This window comes from Rhinopithecus bieti, unplaced genomic scaffold, assembly GCF_001698545.2.
Source record: "Rhinopithecus bieti isolate Rb0 unplaced genomic scaffold, ASM169854v2 scaffold_9420, whole genome shotgun sequence".
In the NCBI taxonomy this organism is placed as follows: domain Eukaryota; kingdom Metazoa; phylum Chordata; class Mammalia; order Primates; family Cercopithecidae; genus Rhinopithecus; species Rhinopithecus bieti.
This window is the reverse complement of record NW_016806134.1, coordinates 525,834-544,774: the sequence shown is the minus strand read 5'-3', so window position 1 is coordinate 544,774 and position 18,941 is coordinate 525,834. Positions and strand designations below refer to the sequence as shown.

Sequence of the window (18,941 nt, the reverse complement as noted above, 5' to 3'; positions counted from 1 at the left end):
ATGTAATGGCCTTCTTTGTCTCTTTTCATTTTTGTTGCTTTAAATTCTGTGTTATCAGAGACTAGGATTGCAATCCCTGCCCTTTTTTTGTTTTCTATTTGCTTGGTAGATCTTCCTCTATCTCTTTATTTTGAGCATATGTGTGTCTCTGCGTGTGAGATGGGTCTTCTGAATACAGCAAACTGATGGGTCTTGACTCTTTATCCAATTTGCCAGTCTGTGTCTTTTAATTGGACCATTTAGTCCATTTACATTTAAGGTTAATATTGTTATGTGTGAACTTGATCCTGTCATTGTGATATTAGCTGGTTATTTTGCTCATTAGTTGATGCAGTTTCTTCCTAGCATTGATGGTCTTTACATTTTGGCATGTTTTTGCAATGGCTGGTACCAGTTGTTCCTTTCCATGTTTAGTGCTTCCTTCAGGAGCTCTTGTAGGCAGGCCTGGTGGTGCCAACATCTCTAAGCATTTGCTTGTCTGTAAAGGATTTTATTTCTCCTTCACTTACGAAACTTAGTTTGGCTGGATATGGAATTCTGGTTTGAAAATTCTTTCCTTTAAGAATGTTGAATGTTAGCCCCCACTCTCTTCTAGCTTGTAGAGTTTCTGCTGAGAGATCTGCTGTTAGGCTGGTGGGCTTCCCTTTGTGGGTAACCCGACCTTTCTCTCTGGCTGCCGTTAACATGTTTTCCTTCATTTCAACTTTGGTGAGTCTGACAATTATATGTGTTGGAGTTGCTCTTCTCAAGGATTATCTTAGTGGCATTCTCTGTATTTCCTGAATTTGAATATTGGCCTGCCCTGCTAGGTTGGGGAAGTTCTCTTGCATAATATCCTGCAGAGTGTTTTCCAACTTGGTTCCATTCTCCCTGTCACTTTCAGGTACACCAGACAGATGTAGATTTGGCCTTTTCACATATTCCTTTATTTCTTGGAGGTTTTGTTCATTTCTTTTTACTCTTGTTTCTCTAAACTTCTCTTTATTTTTTGTTTTTAATGAGATGGAGTCTCATTCTTGCTCCCAGCCTGGAGTACAGTGGCACGATCTTGGTTCACTGAAAGCTCTGCATCCTATGTTCATGCCATTTTCCTGCCTCAGACTCCCGACTATCTGGGACTACAGTTGTCCATCACCATACCCAGTTATTATTATTATTATTTTGTATTTTTAGTAGAGATGGGGTTTCACCATGTTAGCCAGGATGTTCTCGATCTCCTGACCTCCTGATCTGCCCACCTCGGCCTCCCAAACTGCTGGGATTACAGATGTGAGCCACTGCGCTCAGCCCTAAAGAGAAAAATTTCTATACTTTCTAACATAAATATTTGGTAGGCAAGCATTCAGCAGAATGGTTGTTCAATAATCTGTGATTATTTTGTTACAAAGAGTGAAATTTCAGACCCATCACACTGATTTTTCCTGGGTCCATGTGGATATTAAAGTACTTACGTAAGCATTTTGGTGGATCTGACCATTGTCCGTTTCTACATGTTATTCGCTTGTTACCCTCAAGTTGATACAAGTCCTGGCATTTGTACTCAACTGATGAATCTGGAGCATATACTGACAATGGGAATGAAGTAGTATCTCCATTGTCAATAGGTGGAGGGGGGCCACATTTTCCTGTAGAATCTAAAAAACATCATTTCATCACTTAATTTATTGTGAGAGGAAATCAAACTATGAGTTCAAATAAGGCAAATACAAACACAGCACTTTATATAATATGAACAGTTTTGTGATTTCTGCTGAAAGAAATGAATCCTGGAAGAAATTTTAACCATTTAAACTGGAAGTAACGTATTTAAGTTCTTTTCTCCTACTGAAAGAAGACATAAAACATTATGACATATTGTTCCTTACAGTGGAAAAGGATTAAGAAACGTCTTTCTGAATGAATATATGCTAAACATAGAAAACTATGACTGAGGACGTTTCTTATTTTATATTCAACATTCTTTGTAGTAACACTAAAGGACAGAGGTTTTAAATTGATAATGGTTTTAAAATCCCATATGAATTATAAAATGGAAAAGCATGATAAAATTCTTTAAAACAATGAATATACTTAATAATACATTGGGAGCTGACAGCCAAATAAATCTGGGAACTTGAACAAAGAGCAATATAGATTTCCTGCTCTGAAAATAGACTGAAAACAAAAAACTGAGCTGAGACATTCAGAAAAATACAACAAATAATGCAGATGCAGAAATAGAAGAAAAAGAATATTGGGCTGGAAAATGAATAAATAAAGTGATGCCTGAAAACTTCCCATTTTTACCATAAGGCATAAACTTATATTTAAGAAGTTGAGTGAACTCCAAAGATTATAAACACATTGGAATTTATACCAGTATACATTTTTTAAAAAAACTACTTAAAAAAAAAAAAGAAAAAAAAATCTTGAAAGCAGCTATACAAATCTATGCCTTTCCTCGAGGGGATCAACAATTCCAGTGATGGTGAGCTTTTCATCCATAACCATGTGGTACAGCTTTCAAGTGTTTAAAGAACTGTCAACTTCAAATTTTATATACAGTGACAGTATCCTTTACAAGTAAAGGGGTAAATATTGACATTCTTAGAGACAAGGAAACCAGGAGAATTTTTCTCCAGTAGACCTATGCCTAAAGATTAAGTAAAGGAATTCTTCAAATTAAAATAAAATGATAAAAGTAAGAGCTTGAGACTTTAGGATACTGAAAAAAATAGAATATTACAATAGATAAAAGAGGAGTAAACATAACAGGATATCTTTTCCTTATAAGTTTTTTCCATTATGTTTGATATTTGAAGCAAATAAGTTTAATGTGGTGCTCAATGTATGTACAGAAAATACTAATGGCATTTACACTTAAAATGTGGAGAGTATAAATGGATCTACATGAAAGTACAGTTTCCATATTCCAATTGAAGATTTTAATGTCAGTACCAGTAGACAGTAATATATTATTACATGTATATAGTATTAGCTAGAGCAACAATTTTTTAAAAGGAGGAGAAAAGCTATACAGGAGATACACTCAAAAACAATACACAATACATATGAATCAAAATTAATCTCTTTAATAATTTTCCCCAAACAGAAGAATAGGGAAATAGAACTGAAACTGAGAGGAAACAGACAGAAACAAATAAATGACAGGGGCTTAAGTCTTATGCATCAATAATTGTTCTAAGTGTAAATGGTCCAAGTGCATCAGTTAACAGATTATGAATGGAAAACTCACTTCAATATAAAATATAGGTAGAGTCTAAGTAAAATAGTGAAAAAAATAGACAAAACATTAATTTTAAAAAATAAAAGTGGGTAAGATACAATTTCCTTTGTTGGTTTCCCTTACTTCATGTCTACATATTAGAATGACCCAAGACTATGTGATTAGACTTTTTATTATAAATACAGTCAGTCACACACCTTGAAATAAAATCCATATACTGAAGATGCCCATATTTATATCACAATCTATGATCTCTCTTCAACTGCCTGTTCCATATCTTAGAATGCACAGCACTTATGACTGTCAAATGCACATAATGTATCTTTTATTACATGTATTCCTGAGAAGAACTAAGTGTTGTAATGCTTAAGATACTTTTTTTTCAGGTTCCAAGTCTTTTAATTTGGCAGAATCTTTCTCGAAAATAATATACGCTATTACTTGTGCTCTGTTGACAAGAAGAATTGAATTTTAAGCACCATCAACCATTTTATTTGCATTTGAAAATCTATTAATAAAATTACTTCTTTTAATTTAAATCAACATATTTTAACCTTGCTATACTCCCCCAAAATATTAAAGGAAATATAATACTCTGCCTTTGCATTGAGGTGGTTCTGTCCAGTTTCCATTTATACACATCACTTCTTCATCTCCAAACATTTCATAAGGGCTCCTACATTCATAACGTACTCTCTCACCAGATGCATATTTACTCATCTGTCTCGACACTATATGAGCATTTTGTACTCTGGGAGGATTCACACAGGAAGTGTCTGAATAGGAAAAAAGAAGTAGTTCCACCTCGTGTTCATTTTGAGTAGCAAATCAACTAATACAATTACACATATATTTCAAGATGAATTTAAAATAAGTAGATAATGTCTTATCAAACATTTTGTTGATTTTGAGAAATTTAAATGTAACATTGAGGAAAAGACATAAAACTATTTTTTGTAAGGTACAAGCTTTGATGTTTTAAATTTCTTCTTCATCCTATGCTAGAACATTGTTAGACCTTTTTTTTTTCCTTCTGGAAACCCGTGTGAATGAAAGTTTTCCTGGATATCTCTCTTTGAGTTTGAGTACAATAAATATTATCATTTCTATTTATTTAACATTAATTCATAAAATGCAAAAAGCATATACAGATTATGTGGTATTGGATTGTGCTTTGCAATCATTCTGCTTATACATTTTAGCCTCTTAAAAATAAACATAAATAGACATTTTCTTAGCGAATAAGCAAAGAATTAAAAACACATTTTGAAAATGACCCAAGTTAAAAGAGATGAAGGATGGTTAATCAAAGGATCCAAATTGGAGATGTGGAAAAATAAAAGAAAATAAGTCTACAATAATAAAAATAACTACAGATAATTTAATTGCCAAAGAATAAGGATACTATGCTGAACAACGCAAAATTCATCAGAGAGTTTCACGTCCATGTGTAGTAATAACAGGCTATAGCAATGCTTCTCACACAGAAGTGTGCATAGAATTCCCTCAAGGGGTTGGTAAAACAGTTTCAGGGTTCTATTTCGAGACTTTTGATTCTGTATGTCTAGAATGAGCTCATGGAATTTTACTTTCATTTCAAACAATCTCCAAGAAGATGATGATGCCACCGGTTTAGCAATCACACTTTGAGAATTATTGAGCTAAGATTAATCATCAAATACTCAGTTCCATCTTTTTATTTTTAGGCATATGCCCATTTTGTTCTGCCCTAGAAACTTAATTTATGTCCATTTTAATGATGTTAGAGGTAATTCTATATTTTATTGCCTACGACAGTCTATATAAATAAATTGTACTTATATATTTATTTTTATATGTATTTATTTTTTGTAGATGGAATCTCGCTCTATCATCCTAGGTGGAATGTAGTGGCGCAATCTTGGTCCACTTCAATCTTCACCTCCCTGGTTCAAGTGATTCTCCTGCCTTAGCCTCCTGAGTAGCTGGGACTTCAGATGCATGTCACCATGCCCCACAATTTTTTTGTATTTCTAGTAGAGATGGGTTTTCACCATGTTGGCCAGGCTGGTCTGGAACTCCTGACCTGAAGTGATCCACTTACCTTGGCCTCCCAAAGTGTTGGGATTACCGGCGTGAGTCACTGGGCCGGGCCCATGCATTACATAAATAAATTTTTAAAATTCATCAAAGTACCTCTGCATGTTGGCCTTCCTGTCCATCTGCTATTAATGCATGTTACAGTACTGGGTCCATCCATTTTGTAATTTGTTGCACAAGTGTAAGTCACTTGCTCACCAGACTTATATGAATCCTTCTTCTCTCCCATGGGTATGGCATTTTCAAAGCTAGGTAAACTGAGACAATCTGTTTCTGAAATAGGAAAAATATGTATTTGTTCAGTAAATCTTTAAAAACAGGTTACATACAATGAATGTAATGTATTCTAATAATAGCGATATATAGAATCAATGAATACTGTACAACATTTTTCTAACTTGAGAAAATATACTAACCATTTTCTCTTAATTACATTAAATTCTTCTAAATCTATTAAAAATACAAGATAGGAACGATATTAGAAGCCTCAAGAGATATTGGTAGCCATAGCACTTGAGATTACACATTTTTTGGTTCACATTATTTTTTGTCCATATTTGCCACCTGGTATGGTTAGGCTTTGTGTCCCCACCCAAATCTCATCTTGAATTATAATCCCCAGGTGTTGAGAGAGAGACCTGGTGGGAGGTGATTAGATCATGGAGGCAGTTTCCCACATGCTGTTCTCATAATAGTGAGTGAGTTCTCACAAGATCTGATGGTTTAATAAGTGTTTGGAAGTTCCTCCTTCGCTCACTCCTCTCTCTCCTGCCACTTTGTGAAGAAGGTGCCTGCTTCCCCTTCAATGGTAATTGTAAGTTTCATGACCCCTCCTCAGTCATGCAAAACCGTGACCAATTAAAATTTTTTCTTTTATAAATTACCCAGTCTCAGGAAGTTCTTTACAGCAGTGTGAGAACTGAATAATACACCAATTATGCATATATTGTATGTATTATTTCCAAATGTTTTGCTCCCTCCAAATGTGAAATACTTATAATAATTTTGTAAATATTTTAGAAAATATACTTATAGGGAGATTGTTGATAAACTGACAGAAGATTGAATAATGATGAGATTGATGAGTAGAAGCAGCTGCGCCCTAAGAACAGAGATGAGAAGTCTGAGACTATACATCAGAGGATGTTTAAAGTTCACACAAGATGATGTGAAAATGAACCAATTTGGCTTATAAAGTCAAATGTTTTAATTACTAGAGTTATAATTTCCCACAACAATCTAGAATATTCAAGAAAACCTTATGAAATTCTAGAGTCACTGTTTTCTTTCTTATTGGTACGACTTACACTTTGAATGAAGAATATTTATCATATATATAATAAAATTCAATACACCATACTTATGCATGATGGAGGGCGAGACCATTTTTCTCCTAAGCATTTTGCAATTGCAGGCCCATCAATTCCAAAACCTTCAGAACATTTGTACGTAACTTCTTCTCCATACTGAAAACTGTCTGACGTGTGAGCTACAACACCATGAGAAATCTCAGGTGGAGATTTACAAGGAAGGCCTAAAAAATAAAAAAACAATGAATTCAGGTTTCACTAACTCAGAAATTTAATTTTATGTGCCTGTTTTTATATTAAGTAGTTTCATTTGAAAATATACAACACAGGAGCTACTATGACATTACAGAGAAGTACACAAATGTTTCCTAAAACCAGCCTTCTGGTGTCTGTCTATCTATCCGACTGTCACCAACTGAGGAAGGACTTGAAACTAAAAGTAGCAATATATTTCAGAAAGATATCTTCAATGTCTCGGTAAGCAATGCCTCTGTAAACTTACTAGTGATAATAAGATACACATTGAGGTTTAACGGTTCCAGGTAAAACATAATGTACTGTAGAAAATCAGAAGGGGCATTGTGGGAAGGATGTAAAAGAAGTTTTAAAACATAGTGGCAAAGCAAACATGACAACTTGCAGAACAGGTTTGGCTGTGTCCCCACTCAAATCTCATCTTGAATTGCAATTGTCATAATCCTTATGTGTTGTGGATGGGACCCGATGGGAGAAAATGGAATCATCAAGGCGATTATTCCTCTGCTGCTGTTCTCATGATACTGCATGAGTTCTCCTGAGATCTGATGGTTTTATAAGGAGCTTTTCTGCCTTTTCTTTGCACTTCTCCTTCCTGTCATCATGTGAAGAAGGACATGTTTGCTTACCCTTCCACCATGGTCATAAGTTTCCTGAGGCCTCCCAGCCTTGTGGAATTGTGAGTCAATTGCACCTCTTTCCTTTATAAATTATGCAGTCTTTGGTAGTTCTTTAGAGCAGTATGATAACAGACTAATACAGTAAATTGGTACTGCAGAGAGTAGGGTGTTGCTGTAAAGATAACCAAAATGTGGAAGCAACTTTGGAACTGGATAACAGGCAGGGGTTAGAACAATTTGGAGGGGTCAGAAGGAGACAGGAGAATGTGAAAATGTTTGGAACTTCCTAGGGAATTGGAGGGCTCAGAAGACAAGAAGATGTGGGAACGTTTGGCACTTCCTAGAGGCTTGCTGAATGGCTTTGACCAAAATGCTTATAGTGACATGGACAATGAAGTCCAGGATGACGTTGTCTCAGATGAAGATGAGGAACTTGTTGGAAACTGGAGTATAGATCACTCCTGTTATGCTAAGAGACTGGTGGCATATTGCCCTGCCCTAGAGATCTGTGGAACTTTGAACTTGAGAGAGATGATTTAGGGTATATGGCAGAATAAATTTCTAAGTGGCAAAGAGCTCAAGAGGAAGCAGAGCATAAAAGTTTGAAAAATTTGCAGCCTGTAAATGTAATAGAAAATAAAACTTCATTTTCTGGAGAGAAATTCAAGCCTGCTGCAGAAATTTGCAAAAATAATAAGAAGCCAAATGTTAATCACCAAGACAATGGGGAAAATATTTCCAGGGCATGTCTGAGGCCTTCATGCCACCCCCACCCATCACATACCCAGAAGCCCAGGAGGGAAAAATGGTTTAATGGACCTGGATCAGATCCCTGCTGCTCTATGTAGCCTGAGGACATGGTGTCCTGTATCCCAGCTGCTTCAGCTCCAGCTGTGGCTAAAAGGGGCTAACATGCAGCTTGGTCCATTGCCTCAGTGGGTGAAAACCCCAAGCCTTGGTGGATTACATGTAGTCTTGGCCTTGTGGGTGCACACAAGTCAAGAATTGAGGTTTGGGAACCTATAACTAGGTTGCAGAGGATATACGAAAATACCTGGATGTACAGGCAGAAGTTTGCCGCAGGGTTGGGCCCACATAGAGAACCTCTGGTAAGCCATTGAGAAAAGGAAACCTGGGGTCAGAGCCCTCACACAGAGTCCCCACTGGGGCACTGTCTTGTGGAGCTGTGAGAACAGGGGCACAATTTTTGAAACCCCAGAATAGTAGATCTATTGATAGCTTGCACTATGCTCCTGGAAAAGCCACAGACACTCAATGCAAGCCCATGAAAGCAGCCAGGAGGGGGACAAAGCCACATCTGCCCAAGGCTGTGAGAGCCCACCTCTTGCATCAGCATGACCTGAATGTGAGACATGAAGTCAAAGGAGATAATCTTGGAACTTTAAGGTTTAATGACTACCCTATTAAATTTCAGACTTCCATCAGGCATGTAGCCACCTTGTTTCAGCCATTTCCTCCCTTTTGGAATGGAAGCATTTACCCAATGCCTGTACCCCCATTGTACCTAGGAAATAACTAGCTTGCTTTGGTTTTACAGGTTCATGGGCAGAAAGAACTTGCCTTGTCTCAGATGAGACTTTGGACATGAACTTTTGAGTTAATGCTGGAATAAGTTAAGATTTGGGGGACTGTTGGGAAGGCATGATTGTGTTTTGAATTGTGAGGACAAGAGACTTGGTATGGGACACAGTGGAATGATAGGATTTGACTGTATCCCCAACCAAATATCAATTTGAATTGTAGTTCCCATGATCTCCACGTTTTGTGTGAGGGACCCAGTAGAAGATACTTGAATAATGGGAGCAGTTACCCCCATGCTTTTGTTCTTGGGATAGTGAGTGTGTTCTCATGAGATCTAATGGTTCTATAAGGGGCTTTTCCCTCTTTGGTCAGAACTTCTCCTTCCTGCCATCATGCATTTGCTTCTCCTACCACCATGATTGTAAGTTTCCTAAGACCTCCTCAGCCATGCAGAACAGTGAGCCAATTAAACTTATATATATATATATAAATTACCCATTGTTGAGCAGTCCTTTATGGCAGTATGAGAATAATACAGACAAGTTTAATTTCACTAGATATTAATTTTTAATGCCAGTATAAATAGTGACTCTACCATGAACAAATAAAATTAACATAAATAGAGTAGATTCCATCATGTAAAAAGTATTTTAATGGCATAATGCATACATAATTTTATATAGTCAGTAATCTCAATTATTCTTTCCCCTCATTTGATAACAAGAGATTATTTTTAATGAATTCTACTGTAAGCAGAAATTGAGTATTCATATTGTCCTAACCTTCACACTGAGGTGGAGTACTCCATTTTCCCATGTAGCATGTTATTTCATTTTCTTCAGATAGCCAGAAACCATATTCACAAGTATAACTCAATTTAGTCCCATGTGCATAACTTTCTTGTGAAGACCTGGATGAATTAATTGTTCCATGCTCTATCTGAGGTGGTTGTGAACATGGAATTTTTTCTAAATGAAGAATGAAAATCAAAGGCTCAAAAACAAATAAGATACTTAAATTGACATATAAAATCAAACACTATTTTGGATTCTAAAGTGAGTATAATTTGAACAAATAAAATTATTTAAAAACAAAAACTTATTAGAAACTTGCAAAGATACATTCCTCTACCATATATATGTTACCATCCTCTTGTTCAATAATCCTCTTCATTCATGTCTTGTTCATCATGACAATTAAAATATGCATAAATGGAAATGTTATCTAATATTTACAAAATATTCCAAACATTTGGCTTCATTTTGTTCAAAAAATTGAAAGAGTGGTGATTGATTGATGTGCCTAGGTCCTAATTTATTTTGTCAGGATAAAGTAACAGATATAGAGAAAGAACTTCTCTCTTGTTTACATGAAGCACAAGAGAATATTAACCTCATTTGAAAGAATTATGTAAAATAAATTACACACTACTGACCAACACAGTGTGGTATTGACTGCCATCTTCCATCTTGGCATGTAATTTCTTCTCCTTCTTTAATTAGATAATTTTCTTGGCAAAGAAGAGATACTTTTTCTCCATCCCGATAATTCAATGTGGTTGTCATATTGCGAGAATTGGGAATCTGAGGTGGAGGTGGGCATAATTGTATTTGTGCCACTAAAAAATATTAAAATATAATTAATTTTATAATAAAATTAAACATAAAATATTAAAATTAGGCTTTTAGTTTAAAATAACAATTTATATGATTAAAATAGAATCAATAGAAAATTCAATAACTATGTTTCATAAATTATCACATATTAATTATGATGTTCTTTTATGTAGATATTATACTTTTCAACTGTGTAACAGTTACATTAAACAATGGAACTTTTGGCTTGTATTCTCATAGACTTTCTTGTAGTTTTTTTGTATATATTTTGTTTAACAAATTTTGCATAATTTATGTAATATCAATTTCAATTATTTTGAGCCTTTAGAAAGTTTTAATAGAATTACACACTCTTAAGTACATGTATTAAATAAAAATTGATATATATGACCAAATACATTAGGATTGGATTAAAACCCTCACAAATTTTCTGCCAATGGAATCTTATTAGCCAGAAGTAGAATTATATTTAGTTAATAATCAATTTGGTACTGACACTTGGCCAATATAAGCATTAAATATAATCATTAGTATTTATAGTGTGCTATTTAAAACTTGAAACTCCAATAGAATTTTTATTTTCTAGCTTATCTGTACTGTTTAGGTATATTTAAATGGATGTTATGCACCCAGTTTAATGCATTGCACAGCCTGGCTTTAGTTATATAATCACATATAAAGACACCTTTGTAAGCTCACAGTTAAGCTCTTGTTAAACTGTGATACACCAGAAATATCTTATTTTTTCATAATATGAAAATGAAGCATGTTCTGTTTGACGGGGGAGTTTAGAAGCATCTGGCAGCATTCAGCACTTTATTATCCCTTGATCTTATTTTCTCCTATCATAGAGTATGCTCTACTTCACCTAAAGCTTTCTGTCAGCATACTCCAGGAAATTATGGCAATGATTTCAAGAGTCTGACATTTTGTTATCAATTCAGGGAGATGTTTGGGTGAATAAAACTTCATTAAAGGTTATTGGTAATGTCAAGTTTTCTTTTTTCACCTATGATAATTAAAGTATTTCATATTTATCAAAAGTATTTTGCCTATTTCTGGTTTTCAATATTTTAATATGTTTTCAACATTCTCATCAATTTATTTTCTTAAGATTAATGATCAACTATTTATGCTTGAATGATTCTTTCCTTCTATTTTTGTTAGGTGTATATTCCCATCTACCTTCTAGATCTCTGTTTCAGCTGTATCCCATTGATTTTAATGTGTACCACAACCATTATTATTTAATTTAAAGTATTTTCTGATAGTAAGCAATTGAGAAAGAAATTATTTAACAAATTTGTGAGATGGGCAAATAAATTTAAAGAACATTGTGACCCAGTATAGCCTAATTCTACATTTAGTGTGTATGCATATTTTTATTTGTAAATAGAACCATCAGCAAGGTAGACTATGTGCTGTGCAATTAAAAAACTGAGTGTTTCAAAATATTGAAAATTTCCCAGTATTCTTTCACACAGCATTAAATTAGAAACCAGAAAAAAATCACTTATCTAGATACAACAAATATTTTGACATTAAACAATAAACTTCTATATAATTGATCATCAACAGACAAACCACAAGACAAATGAGAAAATATTTCAAATCAAATAAAAATGAGCTCTCTCTCTCTGTCTCCCAACACACAGAACATACACACACGCACACACACACACACAGACATGTGTAACATTTTGGAACACAGCTAAAGCAGTGCTTAAAAGGTTGGAGCTTTAAAGTTTTATATTTTCAAAGTATGATATTTTATGACCATGTTTTCATTTTTCACCCTAAGATTGAGAGAAGTGAAATTAAAATTGAAATCATTAGAAGGAAGAAAACAATAAAATCAGTGAAGAAGAGAAAACAGACAAAGAAACATAGAAAAGGGAGAAAATTAACAAAGCTAAAATTAATAAAATATAAGAAAGCTAAAAAATAGAGAGCAATGGAGAAAATTTAAAGGTATTAAAATTGGTTTTTGGAAATATTAATAAAATTGAGGACAAAGTAAAACAATGATCAAGATTTTAAAATGATCAATATTGAGTATGAAAGAGGGCAGTGACATCAGCAAGATGGCAACATAGGAGTCACCACTCTCCCCCGCACAGGCACACTGATTCAATGACGATACTGGAAACAATTCCCTTTACGAGAAATCAAGAAACCAGTTCAGAGCCTCCTGCAACCCCCCTAAAGTAAACAGAGAACAATGTATTTTGGCTGCTTCTCCCTCAGAGAGGAAAGGTAAGAGTTAACGAAATATTTATCATCCTAGCTTTTTGGGAAGCATTCTAAAGTACTGGTTTCTCTCTCGCTTGGGTAGGAGCACTTAATGATACCTGCAATACTCTAGTTTCCTGGGAGTAAAATAAAGAGCTAGGTAGGGGGTGATGTCAGCAACATGGCAGAAGTGGAAGCTCCTGACTCTTCTTCCATCCAAGAATGTCCTAAACAGATATCTACTCATGAATGAACTCCTTCTGAAAGAAAATCAAAGACCAATAAAGGGACTCCTACTTACCAGGCAAGAAAGAAAACATTCACATTGAACAAGTAAGAAAAGTTACAACACAACGGATCATGGACCCCAGCCTTGTTCACTGTACCACACAATTAGAAAAGGAATCTCAAAAAACCCAATTTCTCCTTGTGGAGAGGAGTTTATGGATCTCACATAAAGCATCCAAAGTTTAACTTTCCTGTTCTTTGGCCTTTAATTCACTAATTTTGGAAGCAGAGGAGATTAGACACATGAGAGTCTCTCTAGATCACAGGAAAAACAGTGGTATGATACAAGTGCTGAAGAGCTTCCAGAAATTTCATTCCTTAATAGCAGTTCAGAGAAGGGGCTGAAGTCTGAATTCTAAAAAAGTTGCAGTCTGGATTATAACGAACTTGCATCAGGCACTTCTCTAGCCGGTTCCCATGACTCACCCCAGTGACAAATCCAGGTATATTAATCGCTCTTAGAACAAGTTTGTCCACACAAAACTTGAGTGCTCTAACTTTTACAACTTTCATTCAGGGACTGTATCCTAAAGCTCTTAGTTCTGGGAGTAGAGGACACAAAATATATCCAGAGTCTATCTAGAACACAGAAAAAAGAAATGGCAGTTTTTTATGGGTGTGTAAGCACTTCCAGGAGCTTCATTGCCCAAGAGCAGTGCAGAGAAAAGGTTTTTAAAATGCAGCTCCCTGTTTATCCTCAAAAGGTTTATGTCATTCATCAAGTGCTGCAACCTTTACAGTTACCACCAAAAGGACTCCTCTTAAAACTCTTAATTCTCACAGCAGATGATATTAGAAAAATAGCAGTTTCCATAGATCTTAAAGCAAATAGGTAGTCTTAAAATGCTATGTAAAAACTCCAGACACTATGCCAAACTGGAGCAGTGAAGAAAAGGGAAGAGAAAGTTCAATATCCATTTCTCTGTAGAAACGGCTTAGGGCACATACTTCCACTGGCTACTTAAGGAACTGGCTTCTAGCGAGCTTGCACAAGGCATGTAATGATGCAAACAAACAGTAATCTTCCTGCAGCCAAATCTAAAGTTTGGCACTTCATGAGTCTCACCCCAATGATAAAATCAGATTTATTCATTCTTCCTGGGCCAAGTTTAGACATGCATTCAAATGTCATTACTTCTATAGCTCCGACTCAAGAGATTGTCTCCTTAACAAACTCACACTGGGAGATGATAGAGATTTGCATTCCTGAAAGGCCCTACATCTCAGAATACAAAAAGCTGGTAATACAATGGACTCATTTCAAGCACCTACCTCTTCAGGAGCAGAGTATGCAGCCTGAATATTAGTACAGGCATTTGCCACAGATTCTTTACTTGGTGTAATACAGAGAGAGTGAGAGATTAACATGTACATTCACTTTCACTATGAAAGTAGAAAGAAGTAAATACACAGCCAAGTCCTCAGTATTTTCAGCTACATCTAGACAGCCTGGCTCCTAACTTATTGGTACCAAGTCCTGAAAAGATGTGGTGCATTCTAACCTCCAGGGGGGCACCAAAACTAGGAGACAGCAGTCTGAACAAAGACTTGAGAGGCACATGAAAATCTCTGGCTGGAAAAATTAGTGAGATCTTTCTCCTATATGAAGCCAGTCTGATGAGACTGAGAAAGGCCATTGTCTTATCTATTGCATAGAAACATAGTGAGTTAAAGGAAATAAAGAAACAAGAGAATATACTCCAAACAAAAAAACAAAATGAGTCTCCAGAAATTAACTTGAGGAAAATGGATATAGGTGTTTTACTCAAGAAGGAATTCAAAATAATGGTCATAAAGATATTCACTGAGACCAAGAGAGCAATGTAAAAACAAATTAACTACTTCAACAAAGAGGTAGAAAGTATTTTTTAAAATACCAAACAAAAATAACAAATTTGAGAATACTATAACTGAATGGAAAAGTTTTAAAGAGGTATGCATCAGTAGATCAGATGAAGTAGAAGAAGGAATTAGTGAACTTGAAGGCAAATTACTGAGAATCATAGAATCTGAGAACCTAAATAAATAAATAAATAAAGTGAAGACAGCTTAAGATCCAGATGAAATATCACCATGTGGAATAATGTATGCATTATCAGCACGTTAAAAATAGAAAGAGACACAAAAATACAGAAAATATATTCGAAAAAACAATGATAGAGAACTTTCAACAACTGGGAAAGAAATAGAAACTCACATCCAGAAATCTCAAAGGATATCAAATAAGTTTAATAAAAGATAGTCATTTAAAGACATAACACAATCAAATTGTCAAAATTTATAGATGAACTGTTGAAAAAAGCCAGTGAAAATTGAATGGTTACATAAAATGGAATTTCCACAAGACTATTAGTGGATTACTCAACAGAAACCTTGCAGGCCATAAGGAAGTGGAAAGATACACTCAAAATTCTGAAAGAAAATAACTGCCAATCAATAATTCTAGATTCCACTATTCTGTCTTAAAAACAAAAGGGTGATAAAGGCTTTCTGAGATTGAAAAAAGCTGGAAGCACCCAAGATGGCCAAATAGGAACAGCTCCAGCCTCCAGTTCCCAGCATGAGCAACACAGAAGATGGTTGACTTTTGCATTTTCAACTGAGGTACTGGGTTCATCTCACTGGGGTGTGTCAGACAGTTGGTGCAGGTCAGTGGGTGCAGTCGAACCAGTGAGAGCTGACACAGGGTGAGGCATTGCCTCACCTGGTAAGCACAAGGGGGAAGGGAATTCCTTTTCCTAGCCAAGGGAAGCTGAGACACACAACACCTGGAAAATCGGGTAACTACCACCCTAATACTGTGCTTTACCAAGGGTCTTAACAAATGGCACACCAGGAGATTATACCTCATGCCTGGCTGGAGGGTTCCATGCCCACAGAGCCTCCCTCATTGCTAGCACAGCAGTCTGAGATCTACCTGCAAGGTGGCAGCTAAGCTGGGGGAGGGGTGCCCAACATTGCTGAGGCTTAAGTAGGTAAACAAAGTCGCCAGGGACTCAAACTGGGTGGAGCCCACCACAGCTCATGGAGGCCAGCCTGCCTCTGTAGACTCCACCTCTGGGGACAGGGCATAGCTAAACAAAAAGCAGCAGAAACCTCTGCAGATGTTAATATCCCTGTCTGACAGCTTTCAAGAGAGCAGTGGTTCTCCCAGCACAGAGGTTGAGATGTGAGAATGGACAGACTGCCTGCTAAAGTGGGTCCCTGACCCCTGAGTAGCTTAACTAGGAGACATCCCCCACTAGGTGCAGACCAACACCTCACACTTCACACGACTGGGTACACCTCTGAGATGAAGCTTTCAGAGCAAGAATCAGACAGCAACACTTACTGTTCAGCAATATTCTATCTTCTGCAGCCTCTGCTGCTGATACCCAGGCAAACAGGGTCTGGAGTGGACCTCAAGCAAACTCCAACAGACCTGCAGCTGAGGGTCCTGACTGTTAAAAGGAAAGCTAACAAAGAGAAAGGACACCCACACCAAAACCCCATCAGTAAGTCACCATCATCAAAGACCAAAGGCAGATAAAACCACAAAGATGGTGAAAAAACAGTGCAGAAAAGCTGGAAATTCAAAAAATCAGAGTGCATCTCCCCCTCCAAAGGAATGCAGCACCTTGCCAGCAATGGAACAAAGCTGGATGGAGAATGACCTTGACAAGTTGAGAGAAGAAGGCTTCAGTCGATCAAACTTCTCAGTGCTAAAGGAGGAATTACATACCCAGCGCAAAGAAACTAAAAACCTTAAAAAAAGAATGAAAGAATGGATAACTAGAATAACCAATGCAGAGAAGTCCATAAATGAACTGATAGAGATGAAAAACATGACATGAGAACTAGGTGAAAAAAGCACAAGCTTCAGTAACTGACTCAATCAACTGGAAGAAAGAGTATCAGAGATTGAAGATGAAAGGAATGAAATGAAGCGAGAAGAAAAGCTTAGAGAAAAAAGAGTAAAAAGAAATGAACAAAGCCTCCAAGAAATATGGGATTATGTGAAAATACCAAATCTACGTCTGATTGGTGTGCCTGAAAGTGACGGGGAGAATGGAATCAAGTTGGAAAAAACTCTGCAGGATATTATCCAGGAGAAATTTCCCAAACTAGCAAGGCAGGATAACATTCAAATTCAGGAAATACAGAGAATGCCACAAAGACACTCCTCGAGAAGAGCAACTACAACACACATAACTGTCAGGTTCACCAAAGTTGAAATCAAGGAAAAAATGTTAAGGGCAGCCAGAGAGAAAGATCAGATAACACACAAAGGGAAGCCCATCAGACTAACAGCAGCTCTCTCAGTAGAAACTCTACAAGCCAGAAGAGAGTGGGGGCCAATATTCAACATTCTTAAAAAAAAAATTTTCAACCCAGAATTTCATATCCAGCCAAACTAAGTTACATAAGTGATGGAGAAATAAAATCTTTTACAGACAAGCAAATGCTTAGAGATGTTGGCACCACCAGGCCTACCCGACAAGAGTTCCTGAAGGAAGCACTAAACATGGAAAGGAACAACTGGTACCAGTCATTACAAAAACATGCCAAAATGTAAAGACCATCGATGCTAGGGAGAAACTGCATCAAATAACGAGGAAAATAACCAGCTAATATCATAATGACACTATCAAGTTCACACATAAAAATATTAACCTTAAATGTAAATGGACTAAATGGTCCAATTAAAAGACACAGACTGGCAAATTGGATAAAGAGACAAGACCCATCAGTTTGCTGTATTCAGGAGACCCATATCACATGCAGAGACACACATAGGCTCAAAACAAAGGAATGGAGGAAGATCAACCAAGTAAAGGAAAACAAAAAAAAAAAAGAGTTGCAATCCTAGTCTCCGATAAAACACGCTTTAAACTAACAAAGATCAAAAGAGACAAAGAAGAAGGCCATTACATAATGGTAAAGGGATCAATTCAACAGGAAGAGCTAACTATCCTAAATATATATGCACCCAATACAGGAGCACCCAAATTCATAAAGCAAGTCCTTAGAGACTTACAGAGACTTAGACTCCCACACAATAATAATGGGAGACTTTAACACCCTACTGTCAACATTAGACAGATCAACGAGACAGAAAGTTAACAAGGATATCCAGGAATTGAACTGAGTTCTGCACCAAGCAGACCTAATAGACATCTATAGAACTCTCCACCCCAAATCAACACAATATACATTCTTCTCACAATACCACATCACACTTATTCCAAAATTGACCACATAATTGGAAGTAAAGCACTCCTCAGCAAATGTAAATGAACAGAAATTATAGCAAACTGTCTCTCAGACCACAGGGCAATCAAACTAGAACTCAGGACTAAGAAACTCAATCTAAACCACTCAACTACATGGAAACTGAACAACCTGATCCCGAATGACTACTGGGTACATAACGAAATGAAGGCAGAAATAAAGATGTTCTTTGAAACCAATGAGAACAATGATACAACATACCAGAATCTCTGGGACACATTTAAAGCAGTGTGTAGAGAGAAATTTATAGCACTAAATGCCCACAAGAGAATGCAGGAAAGATCTAAAAGTGACACCCTAACATCACAATTAAAAGAACTAGAGAAGCAAGAGTAAACACATTCAAAAGCTAGCAGAAGGCAAGAAATAACTAAGATCAGAGCAGAACTGAAGGAGATAAAGACACAAAAAACCCTTGAAAAAATCAATGAATCCAGGAGCTGGTTTTTTGAAAAGATCAACAAAATTGATAGACTGCTATTAATACTAATAAAGAAGAAAA

At 36.2% G+C, this 18,941-nt stretch overlaps 1 protein-coding gene across 1 annotated transcript in view; it reads right to left on the bottom strand.

The window, feature by feature from the left end:
* Positions 1–1,365: 1,365 nt before the first annotated feature.
* The window catches only part of CFH (complement factor H), a 112,337-nt gene continuing 94,761 nt past the window's right edge, over positions 1,366–18,941 (bottom strand). The window contains exons 16-21 of the mRNA XM_017874831.1: positions 10,468–10,650; positions 9,815–10,000; positions 6,666–6,839; positions 5,402–5,578; positions 3,826–4,002; positions 1,366–1,634 (exon numbers count right to left, since the gene is read on the bottom strand). Coding sequence (XP_017730320.1) covers positions 1,381–1,634; positions 3,826–4,002; positions 5,402–5,578; positions 6,666–6,839; positions 9,815–10,000; positions 10,468–10,650 — 1,151 coding nt within the window. The 3' untranslated portion in view covers positions 1,366–1,380. The remainder of the gene's footprint in view (positions 1,635–3,825; positions 4,003–5,401; positions 5,579–6,665; positions 6,840–9,814; positions 10,001–10,467; positions 10,651–18,941) is intronic.